The sequence below is a fragment of the Chiloscyllium plagiosum genome, chromosome 11 (genome assembly GCF_004010195.1).
Source record: "Chiloscyllium plagiosum isolate BGI_BamShark_2017 chromosome 11, ASM401019v2, whole genome shotgun sequence".
NCBI lineage: Eukaryota > Metazoa > Chordata > Chondrichthyes > Orectolobiformes > Hemiscylliidae > Chiloscyllium > Chiloscyllium plagiosum.
Window position 1 is genome coordinate 61,859,152 of NC_057720.1, and position 25,372 is coordinate 61,884,523.

At 39.8% G+C, this 25,372-nt stretch overlaps 1 protein-coding gene across 2 annotated transcripts in view; it reads right to left on the reverse strand.

Moving 5' to 3' along the window:
* smg7 (SMG7 nonsense mediated mRNA decay factor) overlaps positions 1–25,372 on the reverse strand; it is a 146,224-nt gene that overhangs the window by 58,189 nt on the left and 62,663 nt on the right. For both annotated transcript variants that reach the window (XM_043699524.1, XM_043699526.1), the window contains exons 5-10: positions 23,435–23,606; positions 15,737–15,808; positions 9,340–9,490; positions 7,128–7,263; positions 5,809–5,971; positions 3,889–4,045 (exon numbers count right to left, since the gene is read on the reverse strand). In XM_043699524.1, coding sequence (XP_043555459.1) covers positions 3,889–4,045; positions 5,809–5,971; positions 7,128–7,263; positions 9,340–9,490; positions 15,737–15,808; positions 23,435–23,606 — 851 coding nt within the window. The remainder of the gene's footprint in view (positions 1–3,888; positions 4,046–5,808; positions 5,972–7,127; positions 7,264–9,339; positions 9,491–15,736; positions 15,809–23,434; positions 23,607–25,372) is intronic.

Below are 25,372 nucleotides of genomic sequence, written 5' to 3' on the forward strand. Positions count from 1 at the left end.
TTAGCAGATGGTTAGAGCTATACCTACTAGTTTGTGGGTCAACAGTTCATAGCTGTTTCCCTGTACTTGCTATTTACTTTTAATAAATAGCAGTTAGTACAGAAACGTGGTCCATGTTTTCTGTTGGCCTGGGTCTATCAGATAGGTAAAGAAGGGACTTACATACTTTGCTAAAATTATTAACTTTTATGACGACTCAAATAGTGTCGACTTATTTCCAGCATGTTACATGGTGAGATGTGGCAACACAAAATGAGACTGAAGAAAACCTTGTCAGAAGTCACACTTCACCTGATAAAGGAGCAGCACTCCAAAACCTTGAGATTTCAAACAAACCTGTTGGACTATAAGCTGGTATCACGTGACTTCTGACTTTGCCCACTCCAGTCCAACACCAGCATCTCCACATCATCGAAAAATCATTGACTGGTTTTGTGTAATAATTGTCCAGAAATTCCAATCAAGGCTTAAAAATCTTATTCAGGGGCAAGGAGGGAGGACATGGGGCCAGCAAGGGGTAGGACACCAGGATGGCAAGGATATATTGCATTAGGTAGCATGTTGAGCTCAATCCAGCAATTTAGTATGAAGGGAAGGAAATGTTAGGTCCAGGCTATGTGTATATAGATGGTTGGTTCAGTGGATGGTTTAATTTAATAGTTACCCAGGAAGCAGGGCATGTTTTTGAACTTAGTAGTTACTCAGGGAAAGGTTAGAGGTTTAAGTGAATCAGAATCCTTCAAACTGACTTTGCTGGGCTTTTGTGGATCATTCCAGTCACAGGAAAATTGCTAATTGGAATATTAAAATTTCCTGGGCAATTCCTCTGATGTGAGCTAAGTTGGAATTTTTGTATGCCCAATATGCAACTCCAGTCTATGTTTTTGCATCAACTATCTGGCCAATGGAATTTCTGGTCAATTGTTCCAAGAAACTACAATGACAACTTTCTCAGAACTCATCCTTCAGATAACCTTTCTCAACGCAGTTTGCCAAGTCTATATAAAGACAGAAGTACCTCACTGTTACTGCACTAGAATTCTTACAAGATGTGAAACTTGAAAGGGTTCAGAAAAGATTTACAAGGATGTTGCCAGGGTTTGAGAATCTGAGCTACAGGGAGAGGCTGAACAGGCTGGGGGCTATTTTCCCTGGAGCATCAGAGGCTGAGGGATGACCTTATAGAGGTTTACAAAATCATGAGGGGCATGGATAGGATAAATAGGCAAAGTCTTTTCCGTGCGGTCAGGGAGTACAGAACTAGAGGGCATAAGTTTAGGGTGAGAGGGGAAAGATATGAGACACCTAAGGGGCAACTTTTTCACGCAGAGGGTGGTACGTGTATGGAATGAGCTGCCAGAGGATGTGGTGGAGGCTGGTACAATTGCAATATTTAAGAGGCATTTGGATGGGTATATGAATAGGAAGGGTTTGGAGGGATATGGGCCGAGTGCTGGCAGGTGGGACTAGATTGGGTTGGGATATCTGGTCGGTATGGACGGGTTGGACCGAAGGGTCTGTTTCCATGCTGTACATCTCTATGACTCTCTTTCAGATCAATACTTAGTCCAATGGTATAGTAACTATTGGGTCCTGTTATCTCCTTTCTCCAACATTTTGAGTCCCGTTATTCCTCATCTTTTCATTGCCAAAGTAAATGTGCTACAGACCAAATAAGGACACAATAATATAACTGTTATGGTACTGGATCCTTATCCTTCTCAAATCACACAATGGCAAACTGTGACTCGTGGACTTGCACATTAACATACCACAAAAGCTGTTGTGTGTGGAAGATAAATTGGATCAAAAATGTGTTTTAGAAATGTGAACTTAGACTAGATTACATAACTACAGCACCAATAGTGAAAACATAGCAAACTACCCAATTGTCAGATCAATATGAATGACCATTAATTTAGTCCTCTCAGTGTCATTCATATTCCAAGAACAAAGAAAAAATTAAAAGTACAGCTACCCCAAAAAGTATACCCATCTTTAAAAGACTAGTTCCAGATTGTACTTGTGGAAGCTTTTATTTTATAACAAATGCTCAGAGCTTATAACTTAACAACATTCAAAAAAATGTGCACTGCACGAGTTTACACAGAACCATGAAAAGCTTTGTGCTGTGCCTACTGAGAATAGGGCTTCAAACTCACTTCAGCCTAAACAGAGAAGCTTAAATTGCTACTCAAGTTCGAGAAGTGAAATAACTGAAGGGTAACTCAGTATCAATTACCTTTGCTTTACTTGTAAATGCTATTGAAATAAACAATGATGGTCAATAAAGGGGCATATCACTCCAAATTCAACAGTTAACTATCAAATTTCTAGCATGCGTGATGAAACTTCTAATAGTTTCAGCAATTAATTTTAAACACAGAAGCACACAGTTAATCCGTAGCATTCAATCCATCAGCAAACCAAATGCGAGTCCACGTTTAAACATATTTAGAAGAAAACTAAACTGATGGCAGACAATCTGCAGGACAGTATGGAATGGAGGAAAAAAAATGTATTTCCTACCTTCAGCTCATATAAAAGGTTTACCACTGAATAACAGTAGTTGCCATAGTCCCAGAGCAACAAGAGGATGCTCCTCCATTAGAGAGAGGTAACCCTCTATGGTTGCAATGTTAAAAGATTAAATTGGACTCTCTCTCTGGACATTAATATAATATTAAAGGGTTAAACTGCACTGACTGAACATTCTGGAAGTGGGTGGAGACAACATTCATGCAGGAATGCGGATGACTCTCACTCCAATTAGACTGTTATTACTCCCCTACTATTATCAAATTAAACTATCATTCAGCCCCTTCCATTCAGAAATGCTGTCAGAGTCATCCCATATCACACCTACACTGTCTTGGGGAATCACTGAGACAGGAAATCGTCTGCATAACGATTCCCGAGGATTAGGGCATTTACATTTGCATTACCTCCGAGGATGACCTCATCCGACCGTTGTATCTGCAGCAACATGAGGTATGGGTGAGTGGCCAGCACAGTGGCTAGCACTGCTACCTCACAGCACCAGAGACCCGGGTTCAATTCCCACCCCAGGCAACTGTCTGTGTGGAGTTTGCATATTCTCCCAGTGTCCGTGTGGGTTTCCTCCAGGTGCTCCAGTTTCCTCCCACAGTCCAAAAATGTGCAGGTTAGGTGAATTGGCCATGCTAGATTGCCCGTAGTGTTAGGTGAAGGGGTAAATGTAGGGGAATGGGTCTGGGTGGGTTGCTCTTCGGAGGGTTGGTGTGGACTTGTTGGGCCGAAGGGCCTATTTCCACGCTGTAAGTAATCTAATCACAACATGTGAGCATTACCAACTGACCTCTATAAAGATAATGTATTTTCTTTGTTCGGGACCTCTGACATGAATGCGCATGCCTGCAAAGAGGGTCAAAGGAGTCACCAAGCTTGTACAAGCTTTAATAAGTTTTAACTGTTTGCAGAAGTTGATGTGTGCAAACTGCATCTTGTGTGTGAAACCTCAGGAAAAGAACCTAACACGGTGGCATGGTGGCTCAGCGGTTCGCACTGCTGCCTCACAGCGCTTGGGACCTGGGTTCAATTCCAGGCTTGGGCAACTAGGTGTATGGAATTTGCACATTCTCCCTGTGTTTGCAAGTTCAAAGGGTTGAAGAGGACTCGACTGGCCAAATGGCCTGCTTCCATACTGGAAGGATTCTATGATTCTAAGAACTGATGGTGAGTTTAACCACCACGTCTTAAGCAAGGTGACCTCAACCAGTATGGGAACTGAATCCACTCGATCTGTGTCACTGTGCATCACAAACCAGCTGTCCCGTCAACTGAGTTACCCAACCCTCATTTACATTTGAATAGATTAAGCTTGACTTACTCTAAAAATTAAATACTTACTACTGCCTTTCTTCTAACGGACTCTCCTGAAAGACATTGGGTCTGAGCTTCAGCCAATCTAACGAAACTTTAACAGCAGGTAGTGGGCATTCACCTAAGGTTTCTTTCAAATTCTCATCCTGTAATGCACACTTGCACATGACTCCAAGAAAGGACACTGGAAAATTGTGGAAAAACAAGATTTTAATTTAACATTTTAATTTTTAAATAATTAATAACTATCATTTATGACTTCTTCTAATACTTTAAATTAACCAAATATTAAGCACAAGCTACTCCTTTTAAAATGATAAGGCAAAGTGCTGAGCGGGTACACAAAAATAGATGTTCCCGAACCACAAACCTCAAGCACAATGCAAAGAATGAAATATACTTTCTCCATTTCCCAAACTATTTATAGTTATGTTGAGGAAATTAGTTGCATATTTCAGTAAAACAGTTTTTCAGAAAGTCTGGCTTCATTGGCAGAGTCTTGACAATAAGGAATAAACAGATTTATATGGTTTAAGACTCTGGAGAAGGTTGGTTTTACAATTTTGGCCTGCATGGCAAATTCATTTCAGCTATTTCAGTTGCAATACTCTCATTTGAGGTCTTAGGTTAAATCTCTACTACAATATTTAAGCATATAATCCAGGCTTACATTCAGTGTAGTTCTGAGAGACTGTTACTATTCGAGTTACCTTTCAAGTAACACGTTAAAGTGAAATCCCATCTGCCCCCCCCCTCCCCTTCAGAGATGTAAAAGATCCTATAGCACAACATGTATAAATGAGGGCAATTCCTGGCTCATATGCATCCTTCAATTAGAAAATCTCAACGTATCGTCTACTTTTACCTCATGGCTGTTGGAGAAATGTTACTGTATGTAAATTGGCCACTGTATTTAAATTCTGGATTTGTGGTTGTTTTTACCTACTGTATTTACAGCAACTTTACATCATACGTATGTGGACTATAAAGTGCTTCTGACATTCATCTCCAGTAACAAGCTATAAAACTGCAGGTTCTTTCCTTTTTTTAAAGGTACAACCTTAATTACTTAACTTGAGTACAGCAAGATCCAAGACAAAAAAATCTATACCACATTTGGACCGAAATACAACATGACGGTCTGACAAGCAGTGATTCAAGAATTTTTATTATCTTACTTCACCAAAAGAAATGCATCACATGGTTGAAAGAGCCAGGATATAAAATAAATATTATTTAGTGCACAATTTCTCTCTTTTAGGACTGTTGTGGTGGAATGACTAAATATATCACTCAATACCTTTAATCATACAAAGCTACCCTCCTTGAGCAAGATGATTTTCAAGGTCATTTCTGGAAGTTTTCATATGAGGGAAGAAAAAGACTAATTTAGAGTTAAGCAGAATCTTATAGCATGATAAATTACACCAAACACTGAAGCTCTGGTTAAATGGTTTATTAGGTGTTGCCTAACCTTCTTTCCTGTTGATCCACATTATTGACAAGTTATTTTGCAGTGTTAGGTGGTGAATTGGCGCAGATTTACACACAAAGGAGACTTTGCAATGCCACCTACACAAATTTAGAGTTATAACAAGTCAATAATCATTAGATGTCAACTTTGATAACTGTTTTTGCATTCATTGGACTTTTGTCGGAAGTTTATACAAGTTAGCAGCAATTTTTGAGCACTAACTTACCTGACCAGTAACTTACCTGACCACTAAAACACTTCTAAAATTGCAGACCATAACAACTTATTTCAATTGTGTTCCATTTTGACACCAATTATGATCTATAAAATATTTCATGACCAATTTCAGACATTGAGGCACTTATTGGCATGGTAAAAGTACTCCTTACTTATGACGATCTCAATGTGTAATGGTAGTCAAGTATGATTACTTCACTAAAACAAACATTACTTTTGAAGGAAGTATCACTTACTGAAGAGACCAAGGAGTTGCGTCCAACACAACAATTCTTCTTGACTATACCTATGGTCATCAGAATCAGTACTGAAATCACGCAGATGATGCAACTCAAACAGATTAATGACTGTAAGATGCACAAGTTGCTGAGAACTGAATGCCTTCTGAGGAAGAAGTCTCTGAAAACAAATCAAATCTAAATCAGAACTGTGGTTACTCAAGACAATTCCAGAAAATTGGTGTAAAGGTATTCAACATGATAAAGCTGATATTTGCAGGGGACCATTATCTCAAGATGGACATAATGCAGATTACACAAAAGCTTATTCAGAAGTTTAAATTAAGAAATATTGAACTAGGAGTGCAGCAACCTGAAGTTATAAAATAAAATTAACCAATAATGCACCTTTTTAAATGCATTAGATGTCCACCATATTCCCTTCAATGAGCAAAAATGAATGAAACAAAACTAAATGTTGAATTTTAGTGTGTAAAGATTAAGCTGTAGTGCAATCTACAACATTTAAAAATTATCATACTTTTATCTTCACTGGTGGCTCAACTTAAAAACCTTGAGTCGAGAGTGTGGTGCTGGAAAAGCACAGGTCAGGCAGCACATGCTGTGCTTTTCGAGCAACACACTATCAACTCTGATCTCCAGCATCTGCAGTCCTCACTTTCCCCTATTAAAAATCTTGAGATCAACTTTCAGGTGCAAACCTCACTTCCATAATGCTGCAGAGCTATAAGCATTACAGAAATATGCAATGTGCTGATCTGGGATGTGGTGATGGGAATATCAACAACAACTTGCAAATTCCGAGAGTTAGTGAAGTCAGGCAAGGAAGATCAGAAGTGTACACAGCTCTTCCGTCATTTGTAGCCACATCATGAACACAAAAAGATGGGTTTTCAAGAGCACATAAAAGTGCTGCTGGGTCAGGAGAAGCAGCCACAAGGCACACACCTGTTTCAGGCAGGGGCCATCAAGAACTTTTTTCAAAAAAAATGCACAAGTGAATTGGAAAAGAGAATTTTCAACAGTATCTGGCAATCGCCCAGTTTTTCGGTGTGAAACGTACTGGTAGGCAGCCAACAATCATAGCCTCCGAACTCACCCTCATGATTCCATTACTCGATTTAAATTAATAGTATTTCTCAAATGCAAGAATTATTCACACATGTAATTCAATCTCACTTTATGCCCTTTAAATGCTAATACAGTTCAGTAAACTCCTGCAACAATGAACTAGTGAAATTCTTGAATATCTTCTATAGCAGTAGGAACCTGAACATGAAAACAGCTTCTAGTTATAAAATACATTGCATTCTTACCTTGAATTGGTCTTCCAGCTTCTCTCTCAGAGTACACAATTTTTCTAAACTTTTGGCCAAATATACATGACCATGAAACTTAATAAAAGTCTTTATGAAGTCAGAAACATTCCACTTTGTCTTCATATCATCACGGCTACAAAAATAGTGAATCATGAGAAACAAATATTAAAATATAACCAAAGTTTTACTTTTGCAAATCAAGACAAAATACTTAAGGGCTATGTTAACTGTCATCTTAAGCACAATGAAGGATAAGGGTAAGGTAATTCTATTTATTCAATATTCTTAATCCTCAAAAAGCCTTTAATAATCATTTAATTAAAATTGAGATATGAAATGATCAGATATTCCAGGAAAGCTGTGAAAACTATCCAGGGATAAAATGGGAGATCGAGAGAAGTTCATATTGAGATTTATGTAATGCATTCATAATGGACTTAGCAGGGTAAACTGGCAAGAAAATGGAACCAGAAAAACAGCGGCACAACAGTTGGAAATATTTTGAGAGTTTGGAATATTTTTAGTTTCCTGCACCACTGAAGGAAAAAAAGCAGAGGTTGCAGAATCATGGAATACTTCAGAACTTGTGGTAAATAATCAATTGGTTACTGTTAAAGTGGCAATCTGATAAACACTTGATATAAAAGAGCACGGGAACAAAGGAGTAATAAATTAGAATTACAAAAATATATGTAGAGATGCTTCCATATCAAACTAATTATTTCTGCTAGAATTCAAAAGCTGAGAAGATGATTTTACAGTATATGGTTTATGATAAATAATAAACAAAATAAAACACAATGTAAAATTCAAAAGCTAATCTACACTATGAAAGCATACTCTACTTTGCAGTCTAGAATGGGAGGCTGAATCTTGTTCCATATCTGCAACTAATCAGTTAGTTTCAAATGACTTGTGACAGGGACTTCCTTGAGGAGACAACTTCATAATGGCCAGGACGAAACTAGAAATCACAACATGGGTACTAACATGTAAGCCATTCATCATTGTGTAACATAGCACTTTGGGAACATTAGCATACTAAACGCAGGTTATTTTGAACAAAATACTTCAAATAGGTTTTTAAAAAAATCAAACTAAAATATGAATACCTAATTGATATTAAAATGCAGAAATGTCAAGAATGTGCACAAGGTAATTTTATAAAATGAAAAGTAGCTATTTCACATATTACTTTTGATGTTTTACTGGAGATTTATAATATGCAAATATCTTATTAGCCTATACCATCAGCCAGAAATTAATATTAAACCATTTGAGACATGCAGTGCTCACTGTTACGTACATTCTAAACAGATGTCAATTTCCACCAAGCACATGATATATAGTTAAACACAAAATGGTAAGTGTCACTGTCCAATGCCAACTTGAATGGTGTTCAGGTTCCCGAACTTATACCGTAGGTATGGGCTAAACTCCCCATAGGAACTTAGAATTTGAACCCAAACACCACTCATGTGATAAACCTTAATTACAGCCAAACTACGTCTGTCGCACTGGAAGTCAACTTTTACAAGTAAGGAATTGCATTCTTCCAGATTTTAATTGCTGTAGATGCTTTTTGAATGTTATGCAATTCCTACTGGCTTTTTCTTCACTTAACTTTCCTTATCTTTCCCTCTAATTTGTTTTTGCTCGATTTTACATTTGAATATTCAAGGCTTAATCCCATTCCTGTTCCATCTTTATCCAACCTAATGTTGGATATAGACATTCACAGTTATATACACCTGTAGTAAAGGTTTAAATAGTATAGTTACTTGGATCGGAGGGGAGTGGAACTTCATAAGGGGCAGTCTGTCAATCAGGCATCTGCGATCGTCACTGAACCTGCTGTCATGAATGGGCATCATAGAGTTACCTGTAACAAGGAAACTGTTCCCATCTGCAGAATGGATCGGATGCCGGATTATATATGTGTAAGGGTCGACATTTGGATGTTGAAAAAAAATCTGGGTAGATTTAAACTTAGCTTCTGAAACTTAAATTTAGGCCTCCTCATTCAGAAATACACAGTTGCATGCCCTGCTGATATAAGACCTTACATCTCAAACTGTCAGCCACTTCCAATCTAAAATATTCTAGAAATTAAATGGGAAAGGTCAGGTCCAGCAAATGGCAGGCTGTATTTACTTGCCGGTTACAATAAGTTCCAGTCAATCATATCTTAATGCATTTCTTTGCTCACCTCTCCAGTGCTTTAGAAAGCGCCTTCTGCAGATTAGTGGAAGCAGCTGGGAAAGGAAATTTGACAGCTATACTTCTGCAATAGTAGAAAATGGTTGTAAGATGATCACCTTTAGAGGAAGCCAGAATGGCCAGCTGATTGTATGGTTGTCCTGAAATGGAAGAAGTGACATGTAATAATTAAAAATATAGTAGCTTGATGCAAAGATTTGCACTTGGGCTGTACCCCAATATTGTTACTGTCTATCAAAAATATTTCTAATACTATAATTCTCCAGCTGGGAGTTCTTTCAAGAAGTTTAGTTACAGTATCAGCCTTGAAATTTCAGTAATACTATTACTTGCATCACTATTTCTTAGAATCATTCCACTTAAGCTTAGTGGTTATTCATGCCTTTAACCATTTGTCATTGGGTCTCTTTATTAATTGTCAATTGAAGCAATTTTGGAAAACTGTCAGTGACAAAAGCTATTCCTGAAATATCCATTTATTGTCTCCAAGAGATAGTAACTAAACCACTGCATTTCTAGTATTTCCTGACTTTGCATCTGATTTTCAAAAAACCTAATAGCACATATACTACATTCTATCAACACAAAATTGATGGCACAGGCTGTATTTACAAATCGGAGTACAGAGAGGAATTTGGTTATGAACCTTGTAACCAAAATATATATGCTAAAGAGGAGGATCCCAAAAACAAAATGGAAAATATTATAAAGGGTTCTCAAGACTGAGATACATTCATAAGCACTTGTTTATCTCTGTGAATGACTCAAGATTTTTATATGTTTAAGTGAAAAAGAATTGCTTATGTGGACTCAGCTTGAACTAAATATATTTCAAAATAGTACTATCGCAGACTTGGATGTGCCACAGCACAGTGGGGTATGCAGGAATGCATTCAATTGTTACTCATCCTAGAGGTATTATGCTGCATTGCTCACTATATTTGATTAAGTAACAAACAGCTTTGTTTGTTGACTAACACAGTATCTCCAAAAATTACTTCACGATAAAGAAAATAAGGCAAAGTCACGAGAAAGTTTGATTAAGCTAATTCTAACTTGATTTCTTTGTACAACCCTAATTATAGCAGACATTGATAATGCCCAATGAAAAGCAAATCTGAAATAAAAACAAAGTGCTGGGGAAACTCAGCATGTCTGGCAGCGTCTGTGTTGAGTCCAGCATGAGGTTTCTTCTGTTTTTAATGTTGTTAACTTGGGATACAGGGGGGATCATGATGGGAAGACGATGACCTGGTGGAACAGGTTGTGAATGATTCCACAGTAAAAGACAAAGGCAATGAATGGGGTAACAATGCCCACTTTTAGAAAGTAAGGGTGTCCTCAAACTGCAGATAACACCATTAAGTCACCACACACACAACAATACATATCATCTAATGATCTCATGCAATGGCCTGGAAGTTCTGCATTAAATGTTTAACCACTAGATGGAAAATAATTCGACTGAATTTATGAATCTTAGTTGTGAAATTTTAATTAAGCTAATTAAAATGCTTATATCACCATTTTTATTGAGCCCAAGAAGCTGCCTCACGATAGGGTTGTGCTTTACAGACATATCATCAGAATCTTTTACATATGCATGGTTCTCCATTATCAAACAAGATGACCCTTCAAGAATCTCCTTCCTTGCCAGGAAGTAATGTATTCAACTACCGAGTGACAACTTTACATCCAAGCAAAATGCTTGTCTTGTTGGATCTGTCTCTACAGAAACCTTAAATTGTTTACAAGTGAAATTTCCTTATGAGCTGTCACCAGATTTTGTGGTTTCTTCAATTCATTTATAAACTACTTGCTGGAAGGGGGTTCTGATCAGCCAGTGAATAATAATACCAAAAGCCAGACCTTGAACACATTGGATAAAAATTCAAATTTAAATTGGTGGTAAAGACATGTGGCATCGATATGATTATGCTTTTTGCGCAATTTTCTTAAGCCAATGCAAATGTACTTTTGATGCACAGCTTCCAGTCAGTCAGTCTCCCGAATGGTAGTAGGTAGAATGAATGAATTAAAATAAAACAAGCAAAAGATACATATTTTGGGGTCGTCCAAACATAAATCCCTAGATTACCACTAACTTGCATTCAAAGAAAAATAAAGGAAATATTTGATTTCAGGTTGGTTGTGCTATTCCATTTGTAACACTGTTTAATATTTACAATGCAGCTTCAACAATTCCAAAGGAAATTATTCAACAATTATAATTTCAACTATATGAAATGTGAAGAATCTTTCGTGAAAGTGGAATCAATGGAAAGAAAAAACATCAGACTCCTCAACAACCTTTGGGTTACAGGCGTTTAAACTGTGAAAGGTAACATTAATGCACATTTCAGACCAGTCAACAACAACAACAACACTCTATTAGTCTCTAGGACAGTTATTTTAAAGAAAAATGTAATTTTGTATAAGAAAATAATTATTTGACTTTTTCATCTTCCTGATTAATAAATAGCAGCAAACATTTAAGTTTCAATGTCACTTCCATGACATTCAAGCCGGTTCAAAACGACTACAATGTTTTTCATCCGTGTTACGACATGGGGTAAACCCCTCTACTAATTTAAACCAACAACACAGATAAGATTCACACCGTGCTGTAATCTGTAAAATTAGAGGGGCAAAGAACTATCCCAAAAGTTACTATTTTAAAGTAAAAATTGACAACTTCATATATTTTTTTTTAAGTCTAACAGAGAATATTAACTGGCTATTTACAACTCCTTTCTCTTTAACTAATCTTTTGCATCCCCCTCTACAATACTAGTCAGATTAAAAAATCCCAATTATGATTTCCAGAAAAATAATCATGTTTCAAAACCAATCGTCAGTTTTGCTGAGTTTCCTCTGTTGATTTTCCTGTGTAGATTCTCTCTCCAGCTCAGTTTTGGTATTTCTTCTGTGCAAACCCCTCCTTGCAGAGAGCTCTTATTAGCACCCTACATCGGTTGGTCTTTAGGCAGTTCTCTTTGCTCTGGGTAACTGTTCAAAATGTCTGATAGTTATATCCTAAAACATCAGATCATTTCATTGGTTTTAATATTAACTCCAAACTTGATTGGAGTTTGGCATCTAGGGACATAATTTAAACTGATTGGTCGAATTTGAATTTGTTTTTTGTATCCAGACAACACACCTCTTAGCTAGTTGTTTCAACCAAATGTTACATTGTTACCTTGTTCTGGACTCTGTGCTTCTCTAAGTCCTTGTTAGCTTTTCAACTCTCTTAAAAAGATACAGTACCCCTACATCTTCATAAGATCTGCTAGGATTGATGATCACAAATTAAAACCTAAAACACGTAACATTACTGCATAGGATATATTGAAACAAAAACAAATTGTTGGAAAAACACAGCAGGTCTGGCAGCATCTGTGGAGGGAAATCAGAGTTAAAGCTTCAGGTCGAGTGACCCTTCCTCAGAACTGATAGCAGCTACAAGAAAGTTGTTTTATGATGCAGAAAATAGGGGTGGGGGGGTGAAGGAGTAAACAATAGGTGGAGATGGACCCCAAAGAGAGGAAGAAGAACAGGTGAATAGACAAATGAGTGGATAACAGTCAGCCCAGGAGAATGAATAGCTACTACTGGGGTCTATTAGCAGCTAACAATGGCAGACAATAAGGCCTGGTGTGTGTGTGTGTGTGTGTGTGTGGCTGGGGGTGGGAAAGAATTAGGGTAAGGATGTGGGAGAAGGTGCCTCAAGCCCTAAAACGGTTGAACTTGTTATTGAATCCAGAAGGTTGTAGAGCTCGCAAGTGGAAAATAAGGTGCTGTTCTTCCAGCTTATGCTGTGCTTTGCTGCAGCAATGCAGCAGAGATATCTCAAGCCTGAAACAGAGATATCAGTCAGGGAACGAGATGGTATCTTATTTGCAGACAGAACATAGGTGTGCTGTGAAACAGTCACCCAGTCTACACTTCTTTTACTCAATGTAGAGGAGACCACATTGTGAGCAGTAAATGAGTAGACTAGATTGAGTGAACTGCAGGTAGTGATGCTTCAATTGGAAGGTGTGTTTGGGCCCTTGCATATTGAGGAAGGAGGAAATAAATGGGCAGACTTACACCCTCTGCAGTTACAGGGGAATGTGCCAAGTGGCTGTATGCGCGTATGTTGGGGGGGGGGGGAAGAAGAGAGAGGAGATGGTAAAATGCTACAGTGAAGGAGTGAACTAGGATGTCCTGGAGGGAACAGTCCTTGCAGATATGGGGGCTAGTGATGTGGATACTGATGGGATGGTAAGTGAGGACAAAGGAGACACTATTGCTGCTGTGGACGGTAGGTGGAGGGGTGAAGACTGGAGTGCAGAAGATGACATGGTCTTGACTAAGGACCCAGTCAACTACAGTGCTGGAGAATCCTCAGTTGAGGAGGAAGATGGACATTGCAGAGGCCCCCTTGTCAAAGCTGTCATCATCAGAACAGATGTGAGAGACACAGACAAACTGGGAGAATGGAATAGAGTTTGTACAGAAAGCAGGGTGTGAGGACGTACAGTCAAGGTAATTGTAAGAGTCAGTTGGTTTGGTGTGGACATTGATAGCCAACATATCCTCAGAAATGGAAACAGGGAGCAGTCAGAGATGAACCAGGTAAAGGAGAGTGCGGGGTGAAAAGTGGAAGTAAAATTTATGAACTCTTCCAATTCCGGAGGTGAGAGGGAAGCAGCACCAATGACATCATGACTATACCAGAAAAACAGCTATGGGTAGAGACTGAAATAGAATGTTCCATGTACCCCACAAAGAGACAGGAATAACTAGAGCCTATGCTTGTAGGCATGACCATACCTTTTACTTGAAGGAAGTCAGAAGAGTTATGGCAGGAGACTGGTGGTGAATGTGGACAGTTCAGGCCTTATTTCCCAGGAAGAAGTGGAGACCATCCTGATGGGGGATGGATGTGTAAAGGGATTGCATGTCCACAGTAAAGAGGATGCAGCTGGAGGAAAAACCTAGTTAAGTTAGGAAAAGATGAGTTCTGTGAAGCAGGAGCAGACAGAAATGAAGTAGAGGTAAGCTAGATTGTATTGGGAGACTATAACCTTGGAGGCTGGGGTGAAGGGGAAATCACCAGATGAAATGAGATTAGCGACAGTTGTGGACATGATGGCCTGATGTCCCATGGTGGGATCAAGGCGGATGGGGAAATAAGGGAAGGTATTTGAGAGCTGGTGCTCAGCCTCTGCAATGTAGAGGTCAGTCCACCAGACAGTAGCACCAGCCTTGTCAGCAGGCTTAATCACAAAGTCAAGGTTAGGTCTGAGAGAATGAAGTGCAGCCAGTTTACAGGGAGATACTTTGAATTGGGGGAAGAGGTGGGCAGAGAAATTAAAGCGACCAACGTCAGTCAACACTTCTCGGTGAACAGGTAGAATGCAGGTAAAGGGCCAGTTGGGAGAGGTCCAAGTGGAAAGAGACTGTTGCAAGGTTGGCAAAGGAGTCTGTGGGATGGGGAGAGGACTCATGTCCAAAGAAATGGGCATGGAGGTGAAGGTGACAGAAGAAAAGCTCAACGTCATGTCATGCTTGAAATTCATTACGGCGGGAATGCAGAGAGATAAAATGGAGACCTTTGCTGAGTACAGAATGTTCAGCATCAGTGTGTAGAATGCCAAAAGGAATAGTAAGTACACGATCTGAGGTGCAATTGGGAGAGGGGATGCAGCAAGAGGGAAGGGGAGGAGGAAGAAGGTTCCAAAGGACCATGGGTTTTTCTGAGAGAGAGCGAGAGCAAGAAGTCGAGAGTGTGCACATGACGATGCATGGCACTGAATGCAGATCTCAGGATGCAGCGAGAACAGCTGTCTGTGGAACACTGAACATCACGGAGATTGCTATGATCCTGGACAGATTCAAAACACGAAGGATGAAACTCGAGTTGAAATCCATGTTGGTTAGTCTGAGCTGGAGGCAGTCAGTCAATCAGTCAGTCAACGAGGAATATGATGTGGCTGAGGAAGCGAGTTTTAGCAAACACTTTGTCAAACATGAGGAGTGACAGTAAAATTAATGATAGTGGACAAGAAAGAAGATTGAAACAGAAATTCTGTCAGAGAAAGGAGCAGACCTTCAAGGTAGGCATGCCTGGAAGAGATGTGGCAGTGAGTTAGATGCTAAATAAAAACCAGAAGAACTGCAGATGCCGGAAATCAGAAACAAAAACAGAAACTGTTGGAAAAGATCAGGTCTGGCAACATCTGTGGGGAAAAAATCAGCATTAACGCTTCAGGTCCAGTGATCCTTCTTCAGAACAAAGGATATATTGTTCCTTTTATAGGATTGTGTGAAACTAACAATCTCAAAACTTGTTACAGAATATAAATGAGACATAGGAAATAAAAGACAGATCTTACCATTTGAAGGGACAAGTTGAGCTGCATGCCTGTAGTAGGATTCAGCCTGGCTAGTCTGATTTCTGTATCGTGCTGTAAGTCAAACCATAGATATATTAGTGAACTAGGTGCCTGAAAAAAAAGTGCACATTATCTCAACAAGTTGCTTGTTTATTTGCATACGATTATGCAGTTTTTTTTCCCCCTCATCCAACAATGGTTAGGAATGCCCTCACTATGAGATAAGATTGTTTTACCTACATTTATTAGTTGATTGCAATGCAGTTAACTGTTTAAAGAATGATACAGTGACCAGTTATGGTGAAAGTATGCAATCCTAATAGTTTTGAAGTTGACCAAATCCGAACATAGCATTAGAAATGCTCACACCTGATCAACCCCAGAACTTGTTTTAGTGAAAAGAGATCTATAGCAGGAGATTTGCTCTCAAGATAGTGTGAAGGATAGTATAAGGCAATGCTACTAACTGCCTCATTTTTGGTTCCCACTGCAACTTACCAAAAAGATGAGTAGGATACAAATTAATAGCTTCTGTTAAAAAGCTGACCACACAATGTTTTTGTCATTTAAAATAAGGGAAGTCAGGAAAAGAAAGCAATATTTTCTGCACTGACCACCCAAAGCCAGTATCAAGTAACCCTTATTCAGATAAAGGGATGTCTGCATACAAAGAAATTCTACTATTTTCAGCTTTGTCAGGAGAATACCTGGGATCCAGGAGGCAAGAAGTCTCTTGATGCTACGGATAAGTTGTGCACGAGACTGTCTGTGGAGCTAATTGTTCATCTCTGTCTGACATTTTCTTCTTAGTATATAATCCTAAGCCTTAAAACTCAGCCTACAAACAACTTCCACCAATGCGCACTATTTTAATTTCTTTCATTGGTCATATCACATTATCCCATGGCTCTTGACAGACCCCATTAACTTAATGCACATATGATGCTTTGCTAACTAAATTAAGTTCACTTCGTGGTTTATAATCAAAAGATAGAAATGCTTATCCTGGTTTTGACTCAAAACTACAGCTCAGAAGAACTGCATTCCAGGTTCTGCATAGCACAGTGGTTAGCAAGGTTAGATCATATGGAATACGGGGAGAATTAGTCACTTGTATACAGAACAGGCTCAAAAGATAGTGGTGGAGGGTTGCTTATCAGATTGGAGGCCTGTGACCAGTGGGTCCACTACTTTTTGTCATTGATATCAATGCTTTGGATATGAACATATGGTTAGTAAGTTTGCAGATAACACCAAAACTGGAGGTGTAGTGGACAGCGAAGGAGGTTATCTCAGATTACAACAGGATCTTGATCAGATGAGCCAATGGGCTGAGGAATGACAGATGGAGTTTAATTTAGTTAAAAGCGAGGTGCTGCGTTTTGGGAAAGCAAATCTTAGCAGACTTATATACTAAGGGGTGCTGCTGAACAAAGAGACTTTGGAGTGCAGGTTCACAATCCCTTGAAAGTAGAGTCGCAGATAGCTATGATAGTGAAGGTGGTGTTTGGCATGCTTGCCTTTATTAGTCAGTGCATTGAGGATAGGAGTTGTGATGTCATGTTACAGCAGTACAGGACATTGATTAGGCCACTGTTGGAATACTGCATGCAATTCTGGTCTCTCTTCTATCGGAAGGATATTGTGAAACTTGAGAGGGTTCAGAAAAGAATCACAAGGATACTGCCAGGGTTGGAGAGTTTGAGCTGTAGGGAGAGGCTGAATAGGCTGAGGGTCTTTTCCCTAGAATGACAGAAGATGAGGGGTGTCCTTATACAAGTTTATAAAATCATGAGGGGCACAGATAGGGTGAATAGCCAAGTTCTTTTCCTTAGGGTCACGGAGTCCCGAACTAGAGGGCATAGGTTTAAGGTGAGGGGGAAAATATTTAAATGGGCCCTAAGGATCAACTTTTTCACACAGAGGGTGGTGTGTCTGTGGAATAAGCTGCGAAGTGGTGGAAGCTGATACAATTACAACATTTAAATGACATCTGGATGGGTATGTGAATGGGAAGGGTTTAGAGGGATATGGCCAAATGCTGGAAAATGGGACTAGATTAATTTAGAATATCTGGCTGGCATGGACGAGTTGGACCAAAGGGTCTGTTTCCATGCTGTACAGGTCTATAACTCTAACTGACTTGATCCATCAGGTTTTCTGAATCTAATGGGTCATAATTTGCTGTGACAAAGCATTCAACAGAATGAGTTGTTAGCTTGACTGGTCCCACTCAGATTAGGATTTTGACATATTTTGCATGGTGGCTAAAAGCATATAGTGTAACACTGCAGCTAAGTGAAACTGAATGGTAGGAACCTGAGTGAAGAGGGTATGGAACTGTACATTTTCTTAACTGGATTTAAGGATTACAAAATTAACAGAGAAGGAAGGGTAAGTTAAATAGTCATTTGGTAGTACAGAACTTGAGTGTTGCTAAAGACAGACATTTTGTCAAAGCTTTTTGTCTGTATTCTTCAGGAATCAATATCTTTGTGAATTGTCAAGGGAAAAACCAAAATCTATCGTGTATAAAAGAGCTAACTGGTTGCCAAGTGGACTCTGGTAAAGGGACAGCCATGGAGAATGCACCCATTAATGTTGATTGACAGTTAACTGTCAGACTTTGTTAAAATTTTAAACTGGGCAGATTGATTCTGGTCAGGGCATTACCTAGAAAAATGAATCAGCGAATGGATGTCACCTATTATTTCAGAATGTCATACAGCATAGAAAGACACTTTTTGGTCCAACCAGTGCATGACAAACATAATCCCAAACTAAACTAGCCCCACCTGCCTACTTCTGGTCCATATCCCTCCAATCATGTCATGGAAAAACTGATATTAGCAGTTTCAGCACACAGATAACCACTAAAATTAGCTCCAAAAGAAGTTTGTGCCCCATATTGCTTGCCCTTTCTGCTCATTTAAACAACTCATAAGAAAACAGCAATGGAAAATAAAAGGAAGGGAAGAAGCATTAACATGTACTTGCATTTATAGCATTGACTTCTCAACATACTTTAGAACTGTGCTAGAAAATTCTGTCCTAAAAATGGTATTTGGGACCTCTGGCTATAGAATTAGGAAGATTGAGAGCTCTAATAAATGTCAGCCTTGTCCAAGTTTCAAAGAATTTTAATTACAACAAAAAAGAAGTTAAAGCAGAAACCAAAATTTATGGAAACAAATGTGTAAATGTTTGTGATCAATATATAATGGCTTTATCTTAAAGCTGTTCTATTCCCCAGTTCCATTTCATGCTTTGGCTCATTCGACAATTTATCAAGAAACCTTTTCTCTTCCTTTCAGGTATTAAGGAATGCAGGCTGCAACAGAATGGTACCCACAGGCCTCTGAAACCCTCTTTTATTTGTCTTTTGTCTGACTGTACTCCTTCCTCCAACCCCACCTCTTGTCAGGCATTTACAATATTTCTGAGATTCTGCTCTCTGATGCTGAATGATCTGTACTCAGTCAAGGTGTTAATATTAATCCCTTTAAGCCCACACCTCAATGAATTTCAGGTGCAACTTGATGTCAAACTCTTTTTCCAAAGCTTTTGCTCTGTGCCCATTTCTTTGGGCAGAAGTTCTCTCCCCAGCCTGCAGATCCCTTTGTCCTCTTCCAACACTGTCCCTCCACCTGGACCTCTCACTCTGGCCTCTTACCTAAACTCAACTTGTTCATTGAGAACTGCTGACTTAATTTCTCTGCTCCCTTCATTTATTCTAACCTACTTCTCTCTGAACTTACTGCTCTCAGACTTTGTACTCAAACCTGCCAACAAGGGTGGCAATGTTGCTTGGCATACTGACCTCTATTTCATAGCTGAGCGTTAGCATTTGGACACTTTTATTTCGCCCAGACCATGACTCTCAACACTGAACACACTGTTTCCACGACTGTCATTAACCTCATCTCATCTGGGGATAATGTTTAAGGCAAGGAGCAAATAGTTTAGATATGTGAGAACTTTTTTTTCATCTCGAGGGTGGTACATTGATCATACTGCCACAGAGGGTGGTAGAGGCAACATTTATGAAGCACTTAAAATGCCAGATAATATTAGGCTATGAACGAAGTGCTGGCAAATGGGATTAGTGTAGTTTGGCATTTGTTGGTTGACCTAACATGGTGGGCCGAAGAGCCTGTTCACATACTGAACAAACCTGACTCCATTCTATTCTCCAAGATTCTCAGTTTCTGTTGCATGTTCTTATGAGGTCATCTTGTGCACAGGGGCCTCAGAAATGTCCACCTTTGTCATCAACCTTTGTTTCCTCACCAGAGATTGACAGGGCACTTAGTCTTGTCCGACCCACTTCTTGCCCTAACTCCTTGCCTTCTCCCCTACAACAGCTGAAACTTTATTGCTGGAACAGCACAGCAGGTCAGGCAGCATCTAGGGAACAGAAGATTCGACGTTTCGGGCACATGCCCTTCTTCAGGAATTCCCCTACAACAGCAATAGAGATATACCTGCTCCGGTCCTCACTTAACAGTGCACCAACATTCAGTTATAAACTGCCACCCCCAATGGGATGTCGATCACCAGACCCTGTTCTTCTCCCCTCCTTGGTCAACATTTCGCAGGATCCATTCTCTCCAGAACATGGTCCACTCCTCCTCCACTACACTGCCATGGCATCTTCCCATGCAATTATTTAAGGTGCAATACTTTTTTTTTTACTAACCTCCTCCCTTCCCACCCACCCAAGGCAGCTGACACACTCGTGAGGTGAAGCAGCAATCTAGCTGCACCTCATTCAACGTAGTCTGCAATATTCACTGTTCACAATGATCTCTACATTGTGGAGACAAAATACAGACTTCACAACTCGTTTGCCAAACATCTAGCCGCTATTTGTAAAAATGATCCTGAGCTTCCAGTCATCTTCCACTTCAACACATCACGTTCCCATGCCAACACTTTTCTCTCAGGCCTACTGCAGTGCTCCAGTGAGGCTCAATGTAAGCTGAAGAAACGCCACTTCAGCTTCTGTCTGGGTACTGGGTTTAACCATTTCAGGACATGAATACCTTTCTCCACTTTTGTTACCTACACCCATACCCCAGGACCTGTTTTGCATGGTTGTTCCCAGCACAGCTAACCTATTTTCAAACATTTTTACTGCTCATTAGCACTCCAACCAGCATTTATTTATCTCTTGGTTTACCATTAGCAATCTGTTTTCTATCCATTTTCTCTCTAAGTACTATCTCCACTCACTCTATTCATTATACCCCAACTAGTCATCAGCATAAATATCACCCTTCCCCAGCTATTTTCAATTCTCTAGACTCAAAACGTTGACTGTTTTTCTGTATAAATGCTGACAGACCTGCTGAGTTTCTCCAGCACTTTGTTTTTGTACACAATGTTGAGAAGGCCTATAACAGTTATATATATCCTTTGTGAAGTTGCAGCTTTTAGATGAGCACTGTTTTAAATATAAAAAACAATGTTCAAACCACATTACACATTAAAAGGTGGTCTGAAGCCTATAAAAGAGGTAAAAACAATAACTGCAGATGCTGGAAACCAGATTCTGGATCAGTGGTGCTGGAAGAGCACAGCAATTCAGGCAGTATCCAACGAGCAGCGAAATCGACGTTTCGGGCAAAAGCCCTTCATCAGGAATAAAGGCACACTTCAGGCTCTCTGCCTTTATTCCTGATGAAGGGCTTTTGCCCGAAACGTCGATTTCGCTGCTCGTTGGATGCTGCCTGAATTGCTGTGCTCTTCCAGCACCATTGATCCAGAATGAAGCTTATAAGAGGTGAATACTCTCAAAAGTATATCAGAATCATGGATAAACTGCAACAAAAACAGCAATTGCTAGAAAAATTTCAGCAGGTCTGGCAGAATCTATGGAGAGAAAGCAGAATTAACATTTCAGGTCTAGTGACCCTTCTTTGGAATGGATCGTAGCTGGGAAAGGTGATATATATGCTGAAGAAGAGATAGGCGAAGCAAAAACAATAGAGGATGGAGCCCAGACAGAGTGCCAGACAGGTCACAGAGTCATAGAGATGTACAGCACAGAAACAGGACCTTCAGTCCAACTCCTCCCTGCCGACCAGCTATTCCAACCAAATCTAGTCCCACATGTCAGCACCTAGCCCATATCCCTCCAAACCCTTCCTGTTCATATACTCATCCAAATGTCTTTTAAATGTTGCAATTGTATTAGCCTCCGCCACTTCTGGTAGCCCATTCCCTCCACACACCACTGTGTGAAAACGTTGCCCATTAGGTCTTTTTTATATTTTTCCTCTCTCACCCCAAACCTATGCTCTCTAATTCTGGACTCACCCTAAGGAAAAGACTTTGTCTATCTACCCTATCTATGTCCCTCATGATTTTATAAACCTCTGAGGTCACCCCTCAGCCTCCGACGCGCCAGAGAAAACAGCCCCAGCCTATTCAGCCTCTCCCTGTAGCTCAAATCCTCCATCCCTGGCAACATCCTTGTAAATCTTTTCTGAACCCTTTTAAATTCCGATAGGAAGGAGACCAGAATTGCACGCAATACTCCAAAAGTGGCCTGACCAATGTCCCATATAGCCGCAACATGACCGCCCAGCTCCTGTACTCCATACTCTGACCAATAAAGGAACGCATATCAAACGCCTTCTTCACTATCCTATCTACCTGTGACTCCACTTTCAGGAGCTATGAACCTGCACTCCAAGGTCTCTTTGTTCAGCAACACTCCCTAGGACCTTACCATTAAGTGTATAAGCCCTGCTAAGATTTGCTCCAAAATGCATTTATCGGAATTAAACTCCATCTGCCAATTTTCAGCCCATTGGTTGAGAGAGAGGGGGAGAGAGAGGCAGACAGAGAAACAGTTGGCAGCAGTAGGAATGGATAAATGTACTTTGGGAGAATGAATCGCAGCTAAACCATTTGTGGCTGATAATGGTAGAATGCCTGGCGTGTGGAGGTTGGTTAAGGACATGGAAGAATGTGCTCAAGCTCGACAATTGTTGAACTCAATATAGAGTCCTGAAGGCTGCAGGGTTCTCAAGCTGAAAAAAAATGCAGAAATTGCGAAGTTGTTCTTCCAGCTTACGCTCAGCTTCACTGGAGCATTGCAGCAGACCTAGAAGAACAGCAACTCATTTTCCACTTGGGAAACCGACACCCTTCAGAACTCAATGTTGAGTTCAATAACTGTAGAGCGTGAGCACCTTCTCCCATGTCCATACCCCAACCCCTGAAACCAGGTCTTCTCATCACATGGACTGCTACCATTTCAGCCACTATCAAACAACTTTAGCAGCTACTCATTCTCCCAGGCTGAACTTTAGCCATTCCTTTGTCTGTCCAATCGTTTTTCATTCTCACTGGGCTTCACTGACAACTATTGATTACTCCTTTCCCCTTCCTCCAACTTTTCTCTTGCATATATACCAACCTTTTCCTAGCTATAATCAGTTTTGAAGAGGAGTTACTAGACCTGAAATGTTAATTCTGCTTTCTCTCCACAGATGCTGCCAGACCTGCTGAATTTTTTACAGCAAATTTCCACATTTGTTTCTGGTTTCCGGCATACACAGTTCTTTGCTTTTTTTCATGGACAAACTACACCGGTTTGAAATTTAAAGTAAAGTAATTTATACAAAGACTTAAAGTAATTTGACTGAATTGGGCTTCAACTGTCGCTGTAAACTCCAGGTGACATACCTATGTCTCCAAGATGTACAAGGCAATGCTGGCAGATATAAGAGCAAGAGCTGGGTTGGGGCTTCACAATTCCACTGGTGCTGCATTGCTTATTGCTGATGATTCCAAGCTGTGATGATTTTACACGGCAAGGAAGGTCCACATTGAAGACTGTGCACAACTCCTGCAGCAACTGAAACAAAAGAAATTCCAAAACACACGCAAAAGGATAACTTTATTCAAAGTATTCCCCAAGATGCAAAATCTAATTATGTAACATTACAACAAGGAGAGAAGTTCTTTGGGAGTACCATGTACAGTTCTGGCTATCCGGCTGTAGGAAGGATATTATTAAATTGGAGAGAGTTCAGAAAACATTTACCAGAATGATACCCAGATTGGAGGGTTTGAGCTATAAGGATAAACTGGGACTTTTCCCACTGGAGAGGTGGTGGTTGAGGGGTGACCTATAAAATCATGAGGGGCACAGATAAGGGGAATACCAGAAGATCTCTTCCCTAAGATGGGGGAGTTCAAAACAAGGGAGCATTTCTTAAGAAGAGAGGGTTTAAAAGCAACCCACGATGCAACTTTTTTCACAGTGGTTCGCACATGGAATGAATCGCCAGAGGAGTGGTAGATGCAGATACAGTTGCAACATTTAAAAGACATTTACATAAACAGGAAAGGTTTAGAGGATAAGGGCCAAACGCAGACAAGTTGGACTAGTTTAGTTAGGGAAACGTGGTCAGCATGTTTTAGCTGGATCGAACAGTCTGTTTCTATGCTGCATGATTCTAGGTAATTCAGCCCCTTGAGCTTACTCCATCATTCAATACGGTCGTGGCTGATCTCATTTCAGCCCTTTTCTGACCCTTAGAAGTAATTCCTCATCTGTTCCCCTTATCCTAAACTAAGGTATCTCATTCTAAGTTGCCCAGAAGGGAAAACATTTGCTCTACATCTACTTTGTCAATCCTCTTGAATATATTGTAGATACCTCAACTAGATCTCCTCTCATTCTTCTAATTCTAGAGGGTATAGACCTAAACTGCTCTCTCTTCATAAGACAAATCCCTTGTATTTCTGGCATCAATCTAGTGACTCTCCTCTGAAATGCCTGTAATGCAGCTATATTCCTTCTCAATTAAGAGGACCAAAGTTCAATGCAATACTTCAGGTGTGAACTCATTAATGCCTTGCACAGTTGCAGCAACACTTCCCTACTTTTATACTTTATTCCTCCAGTGATAAATGCCAAAACTCAATTTGGTTTCCTTATTACCTGTTATACCTGCATACTAGTTTGCTACAATTCATACACAAGGACACCCAGATGTCTGCACCAAAGCACTCAATTTTTTCTCCATTTAAATTATAATTGCCTGTCTATTCTTCACACCGAAATAGATAACCTCATACTTATTCATGTTAAATTCCATCAGCCAAATTTTAGCCCAATCATCTAATCTATCCATACCTACTTGTAATTTAAAACTTCTTCACTACAAATTATTTTCCCACTTATTTTATCTACAAATTTGGCTGCAGTGCCTTCCATCCCTGCGCGCAAGTCTATTAATACAGATTGTAAATAGTTGGGGCCTGAAAACCAAACCCTGTGGCACACTACTGGTTACATCTTGCCAACCAGAAAAAGATATTTATCTGGACTCTCTGCTTTCTGTTGGTTAATCAAACTTCTATCCAAGCTAATATATTACACCAAATCCCATGTGATCTTGCCTCATATTAACCTTTTGTGCAACACTTTATCAAATACCTTTTGGAAGTCCAGATATACATCGACAGAATAGCTACTATCCACGTTGCTATTTACATAGAGTCAGAGGTGTACAGCACAGAAACAGACCCTTCGGTCCAACTTGTCCATGCTGACCAGATATCCTACCTAATCTAGTCCCATTTGCCAGCCTACTCAGTCTCTCCCTATATCAC